Source organism: Haplochromis burtoni, unplaced genomic scaffold (assembly GCF_018398535.1).
Source record: "Haplochromis burtoni strain Fernald_Lab_line unplaced genomic scaffold, NCSU_Asbu1 Contig_890, whole genome shotgun sequence".
NCBI classification, from domain to species: Eukaryota; Metazoa; Chordata; class Actinopteri; order Cichliformes; family Cichlidae; genus Haplochromis; species Haplochromis burtoni.
Genome location: NW_024583251.1, coordinates 42,399 through 61,973, shown reverse-complemented (window position 1 = coordinate 61,973; position 19,575 = coordinate 42,399). Strand labels below are relative to the sequence as shown.

The window sequence follows — 19,575 nt, the reverse complement described above, 5'->3', positions numbered from 1 at the left end:
TTAGGGGTGTGGCTACATGTAGATGCTGACAAAGGCACATGTAGCTCGTCTTTGCTTAGGTTTCACATCAGCAAATTTAAGTTACTGATGTCTTGATGCATCATCCAGGTAAGGAAAACCCCAAAAGTTGTTTCTGTTCATCTGGACGTAGCGTTTGTAGTTGAAGATTTCATCACTCATCTAAGTGACTTCTTCAGTCTCAGCTGAATGCAGCTTTCCCCAACCTTATAAACAGTACATTTAGATAATGACTGAAACTGATCAGTGGATGTTGATCAATGGTTATGACAATTTGTATATTAATGGTCAAGAAACTGATTTCACAGCCCAGTTTTCATCAGTAGTGTTAGTTTTAGTGGACCACTGAAATGACAATTGAACATTAACTCTCAAGTGATCAAGCTACTTAAGACTAAAATGATCAAATGGGGTCATTTCATCATTGGGAAGGTCAATTGTGTCCAAGTTTCAACCACCAGGTGATCTTGCAGCATTTTGAGGTAGTCCTTCTTGTTCCATCCGCTTTGTGCACCAGTGCCATTGTACCAGTACCACTGGCAGCAGAATAGCCCCAGAATAATGGCATGCTTCAATGCCATCATACTCTTTAGCCCCAGAGCATGCTTGACAGTTGATACAGTATATTTAATTTTGAAAGCCTCACAGTTACTCCTCCAAGTATACCTGTTATCGTTCATATCATTGTGGCCAAATAGCTCTATTTGTTTCGTCTGGCCATAAACCTTTCTCCAGAAGGCATTTGGGTTGTGCATGTGGGCAGCTGCGAATTTTAGCAAATTCCAACTGTATATTTAACGTAGCTTTCCATTGTCCTTGCCACACCAATGAGCCAATTCCTGTTTAAAAAACAAAACAATATCATACATAATAATTTCCATGCTTAAATGCTTATAAATTATGTTGTGCAATTTAAAATGTGATTTGTAGTCATCCTTCAAGAGCCAAGCTTCAATGTTTAAAGTTCATGTCAGAAGCTCTGCTACATACTGATTTCAGTGTATTCTTCAGATCAAATGTTTGCAATAATCTGCCAGTTAATTTAACCCTCTGATCATGTTTGTGTCGGTCCTAGTCCTGGGTCTTTTACCCAGCGGTTTGAATTTTAAGATATTTCGAGTTTTTACTGTGAGCTCATGATTTGCTCTTTTGGATGTTGAGACCTAACTTATATCATAGCTCTTCATCTCTGTATCTACACAGAGTTCCAAATTATTATGCAAATTGTGTTTAAGTGTCATAAAGATTAAATAAGTTGTTTTTCAATTAAACTCATGGATGGAATTGTGTCTCAGGGATTTGTGGATCACTGAAATCAATCTCAGAGACCTGTGATCATTAGTTTGCCAGGTGAGCCCAATTAAAGGAAAAACCACTAAAGAAGGATGTTCCACATTATTAAGCAGACCACCATTTTCAAGCAATATAGGAAGGAAAAAGGATCTCTCTGCTGTTGCATGAAATAGTTGAATGCCTTGGACACATAATGAAAACCTTAGATATTTCACAAAAATTTAAGCATGATCACCATAATGTTAAGAGATTTGTGGCTGAGTCAGAGCACACACGGGTTCATGCAGATAAAGGCACAATGAGGAAGGTTTCTGCCAGACAAATACTTCAGATTAAGAGAGCAGCTGCTAAAAGGCCATTACAAAGCAGCAAACACATATTTGAATCTGCTGGTGCCTCTGGAGCCCTGCGAACATCAAGGTGTAGGATCCTCCAGAGACTTGCAGTTGTGCATAAACCTTATATTTAGCCACCCCTAACCAATGCTCACAAGCAGAAACAGCTGCAGTGGGCCCAGAACTACATGAAGACTAATTTTCAAACATTCTTGTTAACTGATGAGTGCCATGCAACCCTGGATGGTCCAGATGGATGCAGTGGTGGATGGTTGGTGGATGGCCACCATGTCCCAACAAGGCTGCATCGTCAGCAAAGAGGGGGTGGAGTCATTTTTTGAGCCGGAATCACAGAGAGAGAGCTGGTCGGCTCCTTTAGGGTCCCTGAAGGTGTCAAAAGGACCTCTGCAAAGTATGTGGAGTTTCTGACTGACCACTTTCTTACACGATAGAAAGAGAAGAACTGTGCCTTCCGCAACAAAATCACCTTCATGCAAGACAGTGTAAAATGTCATGCTGCAAGGAATACCTGTGCATCATTGGCTGCTAAAAATTAATGGAAAATTGAAGGATTTTCCAGATAACAATTCATATGACTAGTTATGGAACACAAAATATTAAAGAATAAAGGGGTAAATGAGAAACAATTTTGAGTTTTAAACAGAAGTGAGGTGTGTCATGTGGGAACTCTGCAGTGCAAAGTCGAAAGTGCATAATTTTCATATCTGACAGGATATAAAGTTGCATGAAGTCCAAGTCTGTAGACCTCTGAGACTGAATTGTTCTGGGAAGGGGTAGAGAAAAACTTTCTGGAACATTGAAGGTCCCAATGAATACAGTGGCCTCCATCATCCATAAATGGAAAATGAAGAACCAGGAATTCTTCCCAGAGCTGGCTACCTGGCCGATCTGACTGATTGGGTAGAAAGCCGGAGAGGTGACCAAGAACCTGTTGGATCCCAATGGTGACTTTGACAGAGCTCCAGTATTGCTTTGTGGAGAAAGAAGAACCTAACGTACCCTAAGCACACAGCCAAGATGACAAAGGAGTGGCTTCAGAACCACTTTGTGAATGTTCTTGATTGGCCCAGAAGCCACACTTGAATCCAGCTGAACATCTCTGGAGAGATCTGAAAATTGCTGTTCACTAAGGCTCCCTTTTCAAACTGATGGAGGTTGAGAGGTTCTGCAAAGAATAATTGGAGAACGTGTTGCTAAAAAATGGGTTTGCCAAGCTTGAAGTGTCATACTAGCAAACACTTGAGCCTAAAGAAATGCTGTAAAAAGTACTCCAAAAAGTGTTGAGCTGTGAATACTTACTGTACATGTTATGGTTTTGTTTTTTAATTGTAATAAATTTGCAAGATTTTCAATGATTTTGTTCACTTTGTGATTATTGGGTATAGTGACCAAAATGACCAGAACTAAGAAAAGTGATATCAATGTTTTTGAGAAACTAAACTACTGCCATAAAATATACTACAATGTAAAATGGATGACTTGGAAAACTGGAGTTGCTGTTCAAATATTTGGTTGGGCTCTCTCTCTGGGAGGAAGAGCAAGGTGCTGATTGGTGTACTTTCTTCAAAAAGTGGCTCCATGAGGACTTGGTGATTATATCAGCATGCAGAATTGGTAGTGGAGCTAAAGTTGAGATATGGTCTCCTGCCACCTGGGGTTGTGATAGTGAAATTTCTGGACTATGCAGACAAACTATGAGTCATGAAAGCCACAAGTGAAAGGGAACAAATACTCCATGACAGCCAGAGAGCCCCAGCCTCCCCTGATGCATCTGTTGACTTGCAAATGTGGAGTGTGGAATATGGAATAGCTCATCTTGTGAAATTTTTGGAGACGTTCAAGAGGAAACAGACACATCTTCACACAGCACTGAATGCAGAGCTTGTACACAAACTGAAAACCTTTGGTTCTTGGTAAAGGTGAAGTCTGACAAAACATTCTGGCTAATGACAGTATATATCTGGCAAATGTTACCTTCTGTTTTGAAAAGGCATCTTATTACTAGCTAGATGGTAGCCTTAAAGACTGATAAACTGAGTATAAATCAATTAATAGCTTGGAGTCTTTGGCTGCAACAGCTAAAATCCATGTGGAATTCTGGTTTGTTTAGCATCACTTCCTGTGATGATGACAGGGGAACACCAGTTAGGCTGTTGTTTAAAGCCTTTTGGATACATTTGTTATAGGAGGGAAGGGTGTATTTCACTTGGGGAAATAAATTGAGTTATGTTTTCATTCTTCAAAGGCAAATCATTTTTTTTACCAGCCTTTTCAAATCAGCTCATCTTTATTTTTAATTTTTTTTAAATTTAACCCAACATCACAGCAAAGCATGTAAAAGACAAGCTGGTCAACCATGTGGATGTCATGCTTTGTCTCACGTGAGTGTGAAATGGACGTGCATGCAGAAGTTGGAGTAAGCTGGGTTCCATCAGTGGGCAATGTTTTATTTCAAGCCAAAATGAAAACAAGCATTTAAAGAGACATTACTAACACATTTACATGTAAATTCACTTGCCATCTAGCTTAATCTTACCTAAGAAGGAGCCTGGAATGTACTTCATACCTTTCCTGGTCAGCAACATTTTTGCTCAAATATATTATCTCCCCCTCCTGGTGTGCAACTTCTGCATGTGTGCATTTCGCACCTAAAAGAGGCAAAGTGTAACATCCACACAATGAACCAGTGTGTCTATTACAAGCTTTGCCCTGTTGATTAATTACAAGGTCATATGTCCTCTGAACTTTAGTTTACCTCTTGGAATGTAAACGACTAAAGCAAGTCGTGAGTAGAATAAGACGATGGAAAGCTAAAATAATCCATCTACAGAAACCCATGGATAACTGTGGACACACACACACACACACTGGGAGTGGAAACGCCTCAGAAACATGAACAGCTAAAAATAATCACAGATGATGAAACAAAGAAAGTAAAACTAAATACAAGGCGCAAAAAGAAAACAGCTAGCAAAATAACACAGAAACTAACGTGACTATCTCCAATTTGCATAAAAATTTTATGGTACCAACTTTGAACACAGGAAAGGAGCCTGACAGCTGAAGGCTCTTCCTCCCATGGTACTTTTAGAAAGTCCATGCTTCACAGTGGGACCATGCATATAAAGACCATCCGTGCACCCTTTCTTGCAAAGACACGGCGGGTGGAACCAAAGATCTCAAATTTGGACTCATCAGACCAAAGCACAGATTTCCACTGGTCTAATGGCCCAAACAAATCTCTTCTGCTTGTTGCTTTTCCTTAGTAGTGGTTTCTTAGCAGCTATTTGACCATAAAGGCCTGATTCGTGCAGTCTCCTCTGAACAGTTGATGTAGAGATGAGTCTGCTCCTGGAACTCGGTGTGGCATTTATCCGGGCTCTAATCTGAGGTGCTGTTGACTTGTGATTTCTGAGTCTGGTGAATTTATCCTCAGCAGCAGAGGTGACTCTTGGCCTCCCTTTCCTGGGGCGGTCCTCATATGAGCCAGTTTCGTTGTAGCGCTTGATGGTTTTTGCAACTGCACTTGGGGACACAATCAAAATTGCAGCAATTTTGACTGATCTTCAGTTCTTAAAGTAATGATGGATTTTCATTTCTCTTTACTTATATTATGGGAAGAACCATTCAGCTAAATTCTAACAGTTGTTATATGGGGCTGTCAGCTGTGGACCATCCTGACTTTTACACAACACAACTGAGAAGCCAAGAAATTCCACAAATGAACGCTGACAAGTCACACCTTTGAAGTGAAACCATTTTAGCTGACTACATCATGAAGCTTACAGAGAGAAGGCCAAGGGTTTGTAGTGCTGTCAACAAAGCAGGGGGAGGCTACTTTACGGAATTTAACATATCAGACATATTTAGAGTCATTTATCAATATTTTCTTTGCTACATAATTCCATATATCTTGATATGTCTTTGGTTTGTATCTACAATGTAGAAAGTAGTAAAAATAAAGAAAAAACGAGTGTGAAGGTGTTTAGACGTGTGTGTGTGTGTGTGTGTGTGTGTGTGTGGGTGTGTGTGTGTGTGTGTGTGTGTGTTGTTGTGTGTGTGTGTGTGTGTGTGTGTGTGTGTATTAACATCTTCGTGGGGACGAAAAATTGGTATTTACTATACTTGTGGGGACAAACAGCCCTCGTGGGGACCAAAATCCCGGTCCCCACAAGTTTGAAGGCGTTTTCGAGACTCAAAATGTGGTTTTAGTGTCAGGGCTGCAATTAGGTTAATGTTAGGTATGTGTGTGTTTGTGTAATTTAATGTTTGTTTTCAGTTTCAGGGAAAATCATCTAAAATCTGAGAAACAGTGTTGGATATGTAGCATCTTTATTCAATAGGTAACTAACACAACAAGCATGGTGGAGATCTGAGTCATTTCCAGACAGACCAGAAAGTTTTTTAAAAAAATCTAAGGATTAATTTCTTTTTTGTAATAAAATCCTCAGTAATGCCTAACAACTAAAAACTCACAAAACATTTATCGCTCACATAAAAATCAATAAGACTATCTGAGTCAGCAGACGATAGGACACACATTCTCCAGGTCACTAATATCGTGATAATTCTTAGCAAAATTCATGGTCTTGTTTATATTATGTTCTCATTTGAACTGTATTAAATAAAAAAAAAATCGTAAAATATTTTCAAAATAAATCTGTCACCGATTAATCAAAAGAAGTACCATTAAAGCAAGACTTTTACTTTCATTTTATTGGCATTCTGTTCAGAAATTGGTAAAGACAAATACTTTCTCCTGTAACTGTTTGAGGAGAATAAAATAAAACAAGTAGAACAGGTTTGGAGTTCTACTTCTAAAGTTCTAAAATTATTATTTTAAAAAAATACATTTAGTTGCACAGTATGAAATAAAGTTAAGAGAAATTAATATTTCAAGAACAAAATGTAAGAACTGAATTAACAGGGGGAAAAAATAACACCGCGAAAATCCAGGGTAGGTTGGCAGAATAACCTACTCCTTGTGATGACACTCATAATTATTTTTAAAAGTATTGTTTATTAGTTCAGTTCAAAATATGAAGTGGTGAAAAGTCAGTTTACACAGAAGCAGCGTCTATGCGGCGCTAACACGACAGTGGTGTATTAGAGGCTCTGGCATAAGAAGCCTTTATGGGCAAAAAAATCAATGAAACAACAACAATAATTTATAATAATTGTTATTAATATTGCTATTAATAGTATGGCTAATTATTTAGACGTAAATGTAATTAGCTGACAGACATCACAATATTTTGAAGTGATTTAACGTGTTGCTTAATAATGAAAATGATAATAACTCTCAGAACGTGACTTATAATATAATTAATAAGTCTTGCGGTGTTTCTAGCAAAAAGAAGCAAAAAGGAAAACTTGGCTAAATAGAGTAAAACTGCTGCTGTGATCTTTCAGTATATAACAAGAGACGTGGCCTGACGCTCAGATATGAAGATCTTAGTAATTAATGTAAGTATAACTGTGTGTGTGTGTGTGTGTGTGTGTGTGTGTGTGTGTGTGTGTGTGTGTGTGTGTGTGTGTGCGTGTGTGTGTGTGTGTGTGTGTGTGGTGTCTTGTGTGTGTTAATAGGAGAGAATGTGGGAACATTTCTAATTTTAGGGTATAAGAATTATGTCTAGTGTGTGTGTGTGGGGGGGGGGGGGGTGACGCACACCCAACATTATACACTTATAGTACTACTACTACTATTATTATTATAACTTCAATTAAAAATGATAAGTTGTCTAATACTTCTATGACATAAAAGCAACGAAACTCGGCTGGACAGATTAAAACTGGTGCTGTAAGGCTTTAGTAGATAAGTGAGGAGAGACGTGGCCTCACGTTAACACTGCAATGTCTCTTGCTTTAATAATGGGCGCATAATTTATTTTATCACACTTTTATTACGTGTAAACGAATACTTGATTTGTTGAGCCTCTGTGACCCCTGACTCATTAAAAACCATCGTCCAAGAACACACAAACATTCAACTTCCATCTAATTCCCTCATTATTTAAAACAGTTTGACTTCAAAACAAAACATTATTACATTAAGCCAACTGAGAGACACTGAAGAAGAAAAAGAAATGCGTGTACTATACTAATAGTCAACCAACACAAATACCTTGTTAACCTTTTCTTTTCTGATGTGACTGTGTTCACTCTAATTTCTGCTGTCGCTCCCTGGGCCCTCGACGGTCACTTTTATTTCTCTTCATCTTTTGTTCAAACCCTTGAAGGGCAAATTCAGCTCAGTCCACTCCGAACCTGCCCATTCACTCTCTGCCTCCATCACTGACAGGATGGAGCTATTGTTGTGGGTTCGTGCGCCATTGGTTTCATTCATTCATCCTGTGGAATTTGCGCTTCAGCCCACCGGCTCTGTGCTTTGTGGATAAAAGAGTTGCTTGTATTCGTGTGACTGGAAAAAAGGATAAGACTCGATAGGGGAGAGTGAGCATTTTCACTGCAGATTTCTGTCCATCTCTTTGTCTCGATTAGTCGCTTTTTTCCAAACCGCTTTTTCAGATTTAAAAATCTGGTGCGTAAAAGAAAAAAAAGGGCGCTTTGAGTTAAAGTTGTTGATTTCTAAACCCATCCAGACTGACATCAATGACATCAAATCCATTTTCTGCTCAATATCTCGATCTGTTTTCTGTTTTGAATTCAACTACATGACATGTCCCTGTCTTCTTTGAACCGTGCGTAAAAGGGCTGGGTTTTGAGAGCCAAAGACGTGTCCAAATCTGATCTAAAACACTGACAGTTCCTGACCCTGCAGCCGCTGCGCGTCTGGCTCATCACGATTTAAAAAAAAAAGATGTCACGTAAAACCACAAGGGGACCTAGGATTCACCAAGTACCTTTCAGTTGAGCAGGAGTCCTGCCAAGTAAAGAACACTTTCCTCCTCCTCTTCCAGCGGCGACAAACGCAGAGAATCGACAGAGGAGAATTGAGCAAATTATCTACTTTTCCACTCTCCTTCTTGGACGGTAACGATCGGCAAGGTCTCGGCTCTTGCCCCACCGATATCGAACGAGCCTCGGGCGCCCTGATTGTCGTCAACAACCAGGAAAGCAGGGCCTGTGTTTTGGTGGGGGTGGGGTTGGGGGATCCCTGGCGGATGATGTCCTTTTCTGCGTGCCGGTGAGGAGCAGCGCCGATCTCATCTTCTTTCCAGCAGCTTTAGTTGTTGTTGTCGCAACCCGGTTGATGCGGAGGTGATGGACGGTCCTCTCCGCCGCCCAGCAGGGATCCTTGGCTCCCCCACGGCTTCAGGGAGCCAACCTGCGGGCTCAGAAATGCTCACCTCCGGCGGCAGCAGCAAGCCTCTCGCTTTCTCCATCGACCGGATTATGGCCAGGACACCCGAGCCCAAGTCAATACCGCTCCCCAACTGGTTTCAGTCCGCTCCAGTGGGGAAACCCGAAGCATATCCGTCCTCGCTGCATTGCATGATCCCGCTGGTACCGCTCGGCTATGAGCCGGGACACCGGCTCAGTATCACAGGGCTGGATCCGGGCCACTTAGACGCTTCTTCTCTCCCGGCTCCCGCAGAATTTTTGGGGTTTGGGCTAAACTATAAAAATCAACAAGAAGACATTGCTGTCAGCCAAACCACCGGGCAGTACAAACTCTTCAGACCCAGGGTGGTAAACCAGTCCTCTTTTCCCACGATGGGCACTGTTTGCTACCTGAATTGCAGCGGGGATTCCGGAGCGTGTCCACCGCCGGCTGGCCTGGTGAACCTGCACCCTATGGCCTCGTACCTGTTCACTGCCCGACATAAAGCCTTCATGGCAGAGAAGAGCAAGACCGGCATGCAACAGGCCGCGGAGCGGTACGCGGGTTCCGGCGTGCAGGCCTTCAAGGATCTATCTCCGAACCAGATTCACTACATAAAGCAGAGGGACCAGATCCTGAGTGACAAGATTTTCAAGGGCTCCGCGACAGCTGCAGCGGCAAGCGCCAGGCTCAGCGGCTCCTGTCCCGGTAGCAAGCCCAAAGTTTTTACCTGTGAGGTCTGCGGTAAGGTGAGCGTCAGCGCGGATTATTGAATTTATTTACTCTTTATCCACAGAAGGAAACTGAAAATGGATTTATTTTCAGAATTGATGTTAGTTATCTCTCACCCTCTTTTTTTTTATTTTTTTATTTTAATTTTTTTACGGAAAAATTCGGAGGTTTTGAAGATATTTTAAACAAGTAATCTAGTGCAAGTTAAATGTTGGATTTGATTAGTTATTAGTGTTTAACTTACAAATACTCGATCCTTTTACATAAGGTTAAGTTTTGTTTAATGGATGTGTTTAGGGTTAGATAAATAATATAGTGTCCGATACACTCGGTCACTCTATACGATCTAAACAACCTTAAAAAAAATAACTCTGACTAAAAAACAAAACAAAAAAGTATTCGACATATGTATGCATTAAAATAAAAATGCATACATATGTCGAATATAATTTTTAGAGTGTGCAGACCCGGCATTTAGTTCGCAAAATTAATAAACGGAGTCCCGGATTGGAAGCGCAGAGTACATAAATAAAGGAAAAAACGGAGGTTTGCTGTGGTTACTTGAAATAACAGATGGAATTTATCGAATTTAACATTTATAATTTCTCTAAAACTCATTTTAAAAGGACCAAATTACCGTAATGCCTACTTGGTGGGTTGTTCAGGAATTTAAATTTTGGCTCATGCTGCGCATCTTTAGAGATTTGTTATTGTGTTACAATGAACCCATTCCGTGTATTCCAAGTCCAATAAATTACCCCCAACAGATTACACATAATTAGACTTAATCTAATAATTACAGGCACCCATTCTTCTTCTTTTTTTCCACATAATTAACCTTTAACTGAGCAATGTAGTCGGCTGACATTTTATTATTTTATTATTATTATTAAAATAATAATGATTATATTTTTCTTGTTGACAAGGTGTTGCTTTTTGTTTATTTATTTGTTTTGTCTCGGGTTCCCCCCCTCCTGTTCAGGTCTTTAACGCGCACTACAACCTGACCCGCCACATGCCCGTACACACAGGCGCTCGACCATTCGTGTGCAAAGTTTGCGGGAAGGGATTCCGACAGGCCAGCACGCTGTGCCGGCACAAAATCATCCACACTCAGGTAGGATGAGTTCAGTCATTCATCTCGGTTTTTTTTTTATTTTTTATGTTTTTTGTTTTGTTTTTTAATGATGGTTTTAAATGTTATGTTTGATCATCATTTCGCTGATCTCTGTAAGTTTTGAAATGTTATATTCTCTGTTTTATTGACCGTTTAAATGTCAACCAAAGGTGGCGATAAAGTCGGTCACTCTTTATTATTCTGTTTATTGATTTATTTTTCTTTAATATGTTTCACCTCTGAATCGTACGCAGACATTTAATCACACTGAAGTACGATCATTAATTTATTTAAGTAACTACCAGTTCGATTGTTTTCAGTCATGATGATTGATACGATTTAATATGCGTTTGGTGGGCGTGGCTTCAGCGTGGCGTTCGGATTGCAGGTTTAGACTCAAAAATCGATTTCTGTTTTATTTACCCCTGTGAGGTGTCACTTTCACAGAGGAAATTAATTACGCGCTAATTATGTTTGTTTCGCTTAAAATATAAATTAAGCATAAAAAATATTCATCTTTATGCACTGTTATATTAATGAATTTGATTCTACACATTATATACATTATCTGTGAAAGTATAAGGTCCTTGTGCATCTCTGCAAGATTATTTTGTATTTTTTTGGTGCTATTTTTATTTATGGCACATTTTCCACTGAGTTACTTATTTCCCCCCTGTAATTTTTTACAGGAAAAGCCTCACAAGTGTAACCAGTGCGGAAAAGCCTTTAACAGGAGTTCAACCCTCAACACGCACACACGCATCCATGCGGGATACAAACCATTCGTGTGCGAGTTCTGTGGGAAGGGATTTCACCAAAAAGGTGAGACGGTAAAAAAAAAAAAGAAAATGGATCAGTATTTTCTTATTTGTTTTTTCTCCTTTTTCAAGAATTACATTTAATATATCAACCAAAACATCTTGATTAGAAATTTTATTCCAAGAATCCGTTACATTTTAGAGCGGTGTTAAATCCTAAAAAGCAAAAGATCCCGAGAGAAGAGCCACATCCTCACTATATAGCTGGACTGAACTTACAGGTCAAACAACACAGAGCGAAAACATGATAAATTCATTGGCATAAAGAGGGAAAAAACAACAAAAACAAAAGGTGATGATATGTAACAGAAGTGGACAAATACAGCGGGTCTGAGCTAAATCAGCTAAATCCGTTTAAAGTTCCCGTGAAGACAGTTCGCTACAGACTCCACACTGTTTATTATATATAATTATTATATATTAATGTAAATCGAACATAATTCAGCATATTCAAGACATGCGAGTTTAACAGACACAAAAATAATACAGATGCTTGTCCAGCAGCACTATTTTGTTTTCCTGCTTCTTTTTTGTTTGTTTGTTTTGTTAAAATATATGGAAACATACATGTTTCATTGTAACTGCCTGTAGCAGAGCTGTTACATGTTGTAAGGCCAAATATTTGGTGCTATTTCAAACCAAGCGTCAAAAAATGCCCAAGGCCCATTAGAGTGGTAGTTGATGATTGTGTTGTATTTATGTATTCATAACAATTACCAAAGTTTACTTTCTTGAAATCAGCCGGACTTGTAATTTTAGAAAAGGTTAGTCTGCTATGACGGCTAAAACAAACAGTTAAAATTGAAGAGGAATCGCTCCCTGGATTCATCCTGAGCTGTTATGAAGTGGTGAAAAATCTTCTATAGAAACGCACATTCTTAGTTGTGACATTATATTTGTCTACATGCTTACAGTTTTACTGTGCTGTACTGATGTATTCCCTTCATACTGTTGTATTGCTACTGCTTTACATCTACTAATACATCAGCTCTAATACATCCAATACATCGCCTCATGAAACACACAGAAAACTTTTACGACTAAATGCTTTAAGTAATTTGAGTACATGTAAATTAGATTTTCATTTAAATAAAATTTTGTTACATAGGTACTGTGTAAAATGTTAAATGGAATATGGTCAAATAAAATTTACTTAATTTGTATACATTTAGTTTATACCAGCCAGTGATTAATTCTTTACATAAAGAAACCTTTGATTTTTTTTACAGTTCAGTACTTTATTATTTTCAGTGTTGCTTTGTGTTCACTGAGAACAAAAAGTCATTTTTAAGTGTACATTTTCCTTTTTTTATGTTGTTAGAAATACGGTAATACTTGTACTTTATTTCAGGTTTTATTTAATATTAAGGTAATGCCGGTGATTGTGGTGATGAATTGCTCTGAAAACACTCCTCTGGTTCATATTAACAGGAGGAAAACATATGTTTCTTTTTTGGTTATTTTAAATATCACAGAATTCAGTAGGGTTTCAGCAGTAATGCCAAATACTGGATGGATTTTGCTTCTCAAATGTGAACATGTGATCCTTATTTTAGTTGTTAATGTGAGTAAAACTGTATTTTTCACAAACGAAAAACACATATATGTGGCATGATTTCCAATTCTCAGAACAACAAAACAAAACAAAATAAGCAACATAAATCAATAAATTAAAAATAAATATTATAAGGAAAAATATTTGCTGGGCTTTTTTCCCACATGGACTCATATCATACAGTAATGTATTCATCACTGATAAAAGGTATCCTGATAATTGATAAAATGTTAGTAGTTATTCCCTTCTGCCGGTGATAAAAATTGAAATACTAATAATAACATCAATAATAATATTTACTAATAATTGAACAAAGTGCACAAATTCTTAAAATATGTGTATGAGTGACTGATTTACATCAGTATGTTATAATTTATTTTTACTTATGCAATTAGTTTATGTAATAAGTTGCAATTTTTACCATAACCATCGATCCAATTTCTGTAGAGGATCATTAAAAACAAATTATGAATCAATATATGAACATTATTAATTATTATTTTATTTTAACCTAAATGTAATGTTAATTAGTTTAAAAAGTAAAACCATTTTAACCATCAATTACCAATTTAATAACTTTTGTACTGTAAAGTATAATTGCTTGTTTTTTGTGTTTTGTTTTTTTTGCTTTGGTCCCATTTCACTTCCTCACAGTCAGATTATGTGATGCTGATACCACTAAGCAAATATACTCTTGGAAATTCTTTGGAATTGTAAGGAGATTCCATGTCTTGATGTCTTGTTAAGTTTCACCCTTTTGCCTCAACACAGGAAACTACAAAAACCACAAGCTGACACACAGTGGCGAGAAGCAGTTCAAGTGCTCCATCTGCAGCAAGGCATTTCATCAGGTGTACAACCTCACCTTCCACATGCACACCCACAACGATAAGAAACCCTTCACCTGCCCAACCTGTGGCAAGGGCTTCTGCAGGAACTTTGACCTGAAGAAACACGTCAGAAAGCTACATGACCCAGCCGGCGCACAGTCTCCCCCACAGATGTAAAAACCTGAACACTGACTCTGAACCCCCAGCACACCAAAATGCATAGTCAACAATTACATTTCAGCCAAGCTACATGTAAAATAAGCTACACTTTGGTCCTTAGACTTAAGAAGCCCTGTAGGTGGTAAGGGGAAGGTTTTTCATAAATCAGCCATATGCATGTGTTTAGAATTTGTGCACTTTTTTCATCCAAATTAATGCACCAGTTTATCAGTAAGTGAGACTGGAAAGTAACTAAAATACATTTTTATCATGGTTTTTGCTCCTTCTGTTCTCAAATTACAGATGCTTAAGAGTAAATGTCTTTAAATAATTTCCTTACCAATATTAACTAATTGGCTCATTTACTGAAGAACTTAAATAATTTGAGGGTTCATTGTAACCTTAAATTATTATTTAAAAAAAATATATAACTCAATCATATGATTTCTCTCACAAGCAGCAATGAAGCTCCCTGAATCCTTAAAACTGTGACTATGACTATGTTCTTTATGTATTTCTGACTATGATCAAAGTTTTTAACTGACATCATGTCCTGTGTGTTGTTTCTTGTAATTCTACATGATTTAATGATGTGATATGGGGAGGAGTTACTTATGATTTGTAGAAATCATCATAGATGTCTTCCAAAATCCCCCTCCCCCACCCCCACCATCATAACAACAGATGATAAAGTTGTAAAACTAAAGCCAGGCATTTCAGACATGATTTTATTCAAAGTTACAGGTGTTTTAACAAATTTAACAAGAAGACTTTGCCATCTTTAACTGAAGGCTAAAAACAACAACAACTGGATCACATTCAAATTTAATTTATGTAGTATTTTTCTATTACAATCATATCCTGGCATATAATGGCTACAGATTCCCCTGTAACAGTTGGCCTAGTGTCATGTGATTAAGAGCAGTTTCATTTTGCGTAAAATTGCTAAATAGCACAACTTTTTCACAAAACCCAGTGACTTAAAAGATCAATGCGTCTGCATACCTCCACCCACAACATGCCTAAACTGAGTTACGTTATCCAGAGGATTTCCTGGATCTGCATAAGTTTCTAATCATTTTTAGATTACATCAAGATGATTTCTCTCAGTTTTTCTTATTTCAATTTGATGTGTATTTGTGAAGATATGTTGCAACGCACAATGCTGTCCATCCAAAAATCATTCCAACTATTCCTGAATCTGGACTCACTTCTGCTCGCAAATTCTTCATTAAATATCCCAACAAAGAGGCAAAATAAATCAATGACTAAATAAATAAATAATAAGGCAAAAGTCTAAAATGAGATTATCCCTCCTTCTGATGGCATCACTGTGACATATTCACAAAATAATCAATATTATCTATAATTGTTTTTGCAGTCTGAGGAGGGATAGCCATGGCAAAAACCCAACAACTTTTAATTATAACATTTGTTAGTGTCCCATTAAATCTTTAACAACAGAATTCTTTTGATTGGCACACATGATAGCCAATCTTGTTGTTTACTTATGTACTGGGTTGAACTTTGGTTAACTGAAGAGAAGTAGGCAGTAATGCCAGGTGAAACAACACACTGATGCATGTTGTTAGTACATGTAAAATGTAAAAGAGCTGAATTTGTGTATGCAGATCTATTTAAATTGTCTTTAACCTGACAGCTTCCTGGTACAAAATCTGTGCCCGTGTGATGGAAGAGCGGAAAATGTTCATTCTGTCTTACTCACTTAACTCAAGGAAATAGCGCATTACCAGTAGTGAGAGTGCGCCTGAGCTGGTTGAGCACTCAAAATGCTTTCTGCTACAAGTCTCATTCACCAAATTACACACACATTCATGCAGCACTTTGTTTAACATTTACACACAGTCACACTCCAATGGATGCATCAGGGGCAACATGAGGAGTTCAGTTTCTTGGTCAAGGATACTTTGATTAAATTACTGGAGGAGCCAAGGATTGAGCCACTTACCTACTGATCAGTAAACAATCCCTTCTATGACCTGTTGTTGTGTCTATGACCACAACAACAGGCAGGAAGTACATTTTTGCACAAAATCTTTGAATTTAAATAGGATTTTGTCACGCATGATTAAATTTCCCTAAATACCCCTTTTACACTTAGCATACCTGACAGAGTCATTTTTTAAACATCCAGTCACAAAAATGTTGTTTGCGTTTTCATTTGTGATCCAGGAAAAACAAAAAAGGAAAACTCTCTCCTTGAACACTCCAATACAAACCATGACTATGAACTTGAACGTCAAGGAAGAAAGAGAGAAAGAAAGAAAGAAAGTGTGTGGGGGGGGACTCCTAACCCCTTTAAAGCCCCATAGTGGCCCCTTGATACCTGGTCCTGACATGCTCCATGTGTCTCTTAGCTTGCTGGTCTGAGGTTACTCTGAGGGGAAACTTAACTTTCATATCCTCGAATTACTAGTCACTTGTTTTGTTATAATGATGGATAATTATTCCATCATTAGTCATCAGTATTATTTTTCAGCCAGAACTCAGGATGTGAGATTACTAGACTAGACAAGTGACAGCAGTGAAACAGTGCAGACTAATGTTCAATAAGATTTAATAGTCAAAAGTAAATCTAGTTACATCTATATTTTTCTTAATATCAGCTAATTCCCTCAAAGTATAAATACCAAGGAACCAAGTATGTGTTTGGTGTATTTCCACCACAGGAAATAGTCCCAAACAGGTGCACTTTTTACTCCTGCATTGCCTAAAAAATTGCGTTGCCTAATTGTTTCAGGCACCAGCTTTTGATGAAACCAGTAGCTTTTGTTTTTGTTTTTTTTGTTGGTTTTTGTTTTGTTTGGTTTTTTTTGGGGGGGGGAGGCCAATTGCAAACAAAATAATACAGAAAGGCATTGTATTTAAACATGTTTATTCCATAAATTCACATTGTTCGTCCAAACACATTTGACTAGTGTTTCATTAAAAACAAATCCACCAAAAAATAAAACCTAACAATCAAAATTCATAGTTAAGAAAGAAAGAATTTAGAGACCATTTCAGTGTCCAAATCTGTAAAGGTTAACTTATTAGCTTATTTTTCACTCCCTTTATTCATAGCATATCAGACATTTGTCACCATGAATGCTGTTTTCTCGCTCATAATCATGTGATCCAAATGTGACACTGATTTCATGACAAAAGGCGATTGTCCAAAACTGTTCTTCTCTGTACTCCAGCAGGTTTCAGAGTTTGTAGTTGCTTAAATTTGTGACTTTAATTACATTTTTATAGATTTGGTGGGTATTTATATCAGTAATAACATCATTTTGCTCACCGCCTTAGTACCTGAACTCTGGGAATGTTCCAAGGAACAAAATCTTCCTTAAGATTTTCTGCATATTTAATATTGGCTGAAGCTGTGTTTGATTTTGCAAGATAGTTAGCCCTTCCAAAAAGCTGCTGTTTCAAATTCACGCTGGATATTCATGCTTCAACCAGCCTGTTTCCGGGAACGTACTTCTAGGATCGACTTGCAGGTTCTTTTCATTGTGAGATGAGGTGCACCAAAACAATATAAATTATTAAGAACACTCTTTGTGAAAGGCTCTAGGAGGCCAAAACAGCAAGAACAATAGAGGGACATAGTTTGTAATTATTTCCAGAGTTTAGTTTACCCACCCACAGCAACTTATAAGGGTCACTCATAAATACCTATCCTAGAGGTATTTTTTCCTCAATTGAACATGCCTTAAAAACAGAGAGTCTATCAAAGAGCATTCTGGGGTCCAATTCTGCAATGAAAAAACAGACCAACGAACATCTTTTAAAAATGGGCATTGCAATCAACCAATTAACCAACCAACTTTAAAGCTGTTAATTCTACCCTTAAAGGTATGTAAACTTTCACAAAGTGCTACCTTCTCTTAGCGAGCAGCTGATTCCTCTGATAGAGACACAAATGAAAGAATCTTCTCAAAAGTTTCTTAGGAGTTTTACTCGTGAAATTGTTATTTTAAGATAACTTCCTACTATACCATCTGTAGATGTGTGCACCCAGTTTTCCTGTGCAGTCAGGAAGTATTTCAGACATTTTCCGTATTCTCAAAATACTTCTTATTAATAAAATACTTTATTTCACCAACTCTACAGATTTAAGCAAATAAATGGGTGATTACAGTGTTATTAATATTGATAAAACGGATGAAGAAAAAATGTAGTTAAAAATGACTGTAATTCCGTTGCTGTTCATGTCAGCTGAAAACTGAAAGCTAACCTGGTTTATATCAAAATGATTCCCCAATTTTAACAACATATTCTACAGAAAAGCCCAGATTTTTATATCTAAAACGTTTATATGATTATATGAAGTGGAGTGATAGCATGGCTGGTGTTTCCTATTCGGTATAAGAGATCCTTGTAAAAAAAAAAAAAAAAAAAAAAAAAAAGAAAAGAAAAAACAGAATGCAACGAGATAATGTCTTGAAGAAAACCCACAGAAAAGGATATAATGTAGCTAAAATATGAAATTTCTGTTTCATGAATTAATGTAAGCAAGGGTACAGTTTCTATATCATGTCTGATGCTTTCATTTTTTCCTTACTAAATTTAGCCATTGTACCTTGTTGCATTTTACTTCATTATTACAGCAATTTTTTTCTCTGTCAGTCACAAAAACTTTCGAAATCTGGGTTCTCAGTGGTTCCATACATTTTTTTTAAAGATTTGCATTTAAATATTTGTGTGTACAAAACCTAATCTGCTAGGATACACAGCTCTAACGTCCTATGAAAGAACCCCCACCACCCACAACAAAAATAAATAAGTAAATACAATACATTTCTTATTTACCTCTGCATCTCTGGTCCTGAGTCCTGAGAACAAGTTGAAACCTTCCTTTCTTTAGTTTGTTTCTAAACTTGATTTCAATCTCAGGAGAACTGTAAAAATAATAATAATAAAATAGTATTTTATGATATTTATTTTAAAGTGTGTTATATTCTAAAGAGAATAGCTGAACTGAAGACTACGTTATATGAAGAAGGGTTTCTTGTCAAAGTAATTTTTTGTCCTGCTGCTAAACGAAAAAGCATAATAAATGAAAATCAACTGTGTGTGCTCATTGATCTTTTTGAGTTAATTTCAGTAATTACTTCCTCCAAACCATCAAAGTGTCTTTTACACCCCACCTCAAGACTTCTCAAAGAAATCCTACCATTAATTAATGCTTCACTTTTATATATGATCAAACTATCTCTATTAATCGGCTACATGCCACAGGACTTGGCTGGGACTAGGCTAGCAGTACTTAAACCGTTACAGGGAGTGCAGAATTATTAGGCAAATGAGTATTTTGTCCACAGCATCCTCTTCATGCATGTTGTCTTACTCCAAGCTGTATAGGCTCGAAAGCCTACTACCAATTAAGCATATTAGGTGATGTGCATC

General features: G+C 37.5%; 1 protein-coding gene across 1 annotated transcript; it reads left to right on the top strand.

Annotated features, from left to right (window-relative positions):
- Positions 1–7,343: 7,343 nt before the first annotated feature.
- Positions 7,344–19,501, top strand: fezf1 (FEZ family zinc finger 1). The gene is made up of 4 exons (XM_005950969.3): positions 7,344–9,701; positions 10,667–10,801; positions 11,491–11,623; positions 13,946–19,501. The coding sequence occupies exons 1-4, from the start codon at positions 8,892–8,894 to the stop codon at positions 14,179–14,181; spliced, it is 1,314 nt and encodes a 437-aa protein (XP_005951031.1). The 5' UTR covers positions 7,344–8,891; the 3' UTR covers positions 14,182–19,501.
- Positions 19,502–19,575: the final 74 nt, after the last annotated feature.

Bases quoted from the DNA above. Each gene is read 5' to 3' on its own strand.
- fezf1 (XM_005950969.3), top strand. From the start codon at position 8,892: ATGGACGGTCCTCTCCGCCGCCCAGCAGGGATCCTTGGCTCCCCCACG. The intron at 10,802-11,490 runs GTAGGATGAGTT...AATTTTTTACAG, and splicing joins ACAAAATCATCCACACTCAG to GAAAAGCCTCACAAGTGTAA. The intron at 11,624-13,945 runs GTGAGACGGTAA...GCCTCAACACAG, and splicing joins GAAGGGATTTCACCAAAAAG to GAAACTACAAAAACCACAAG.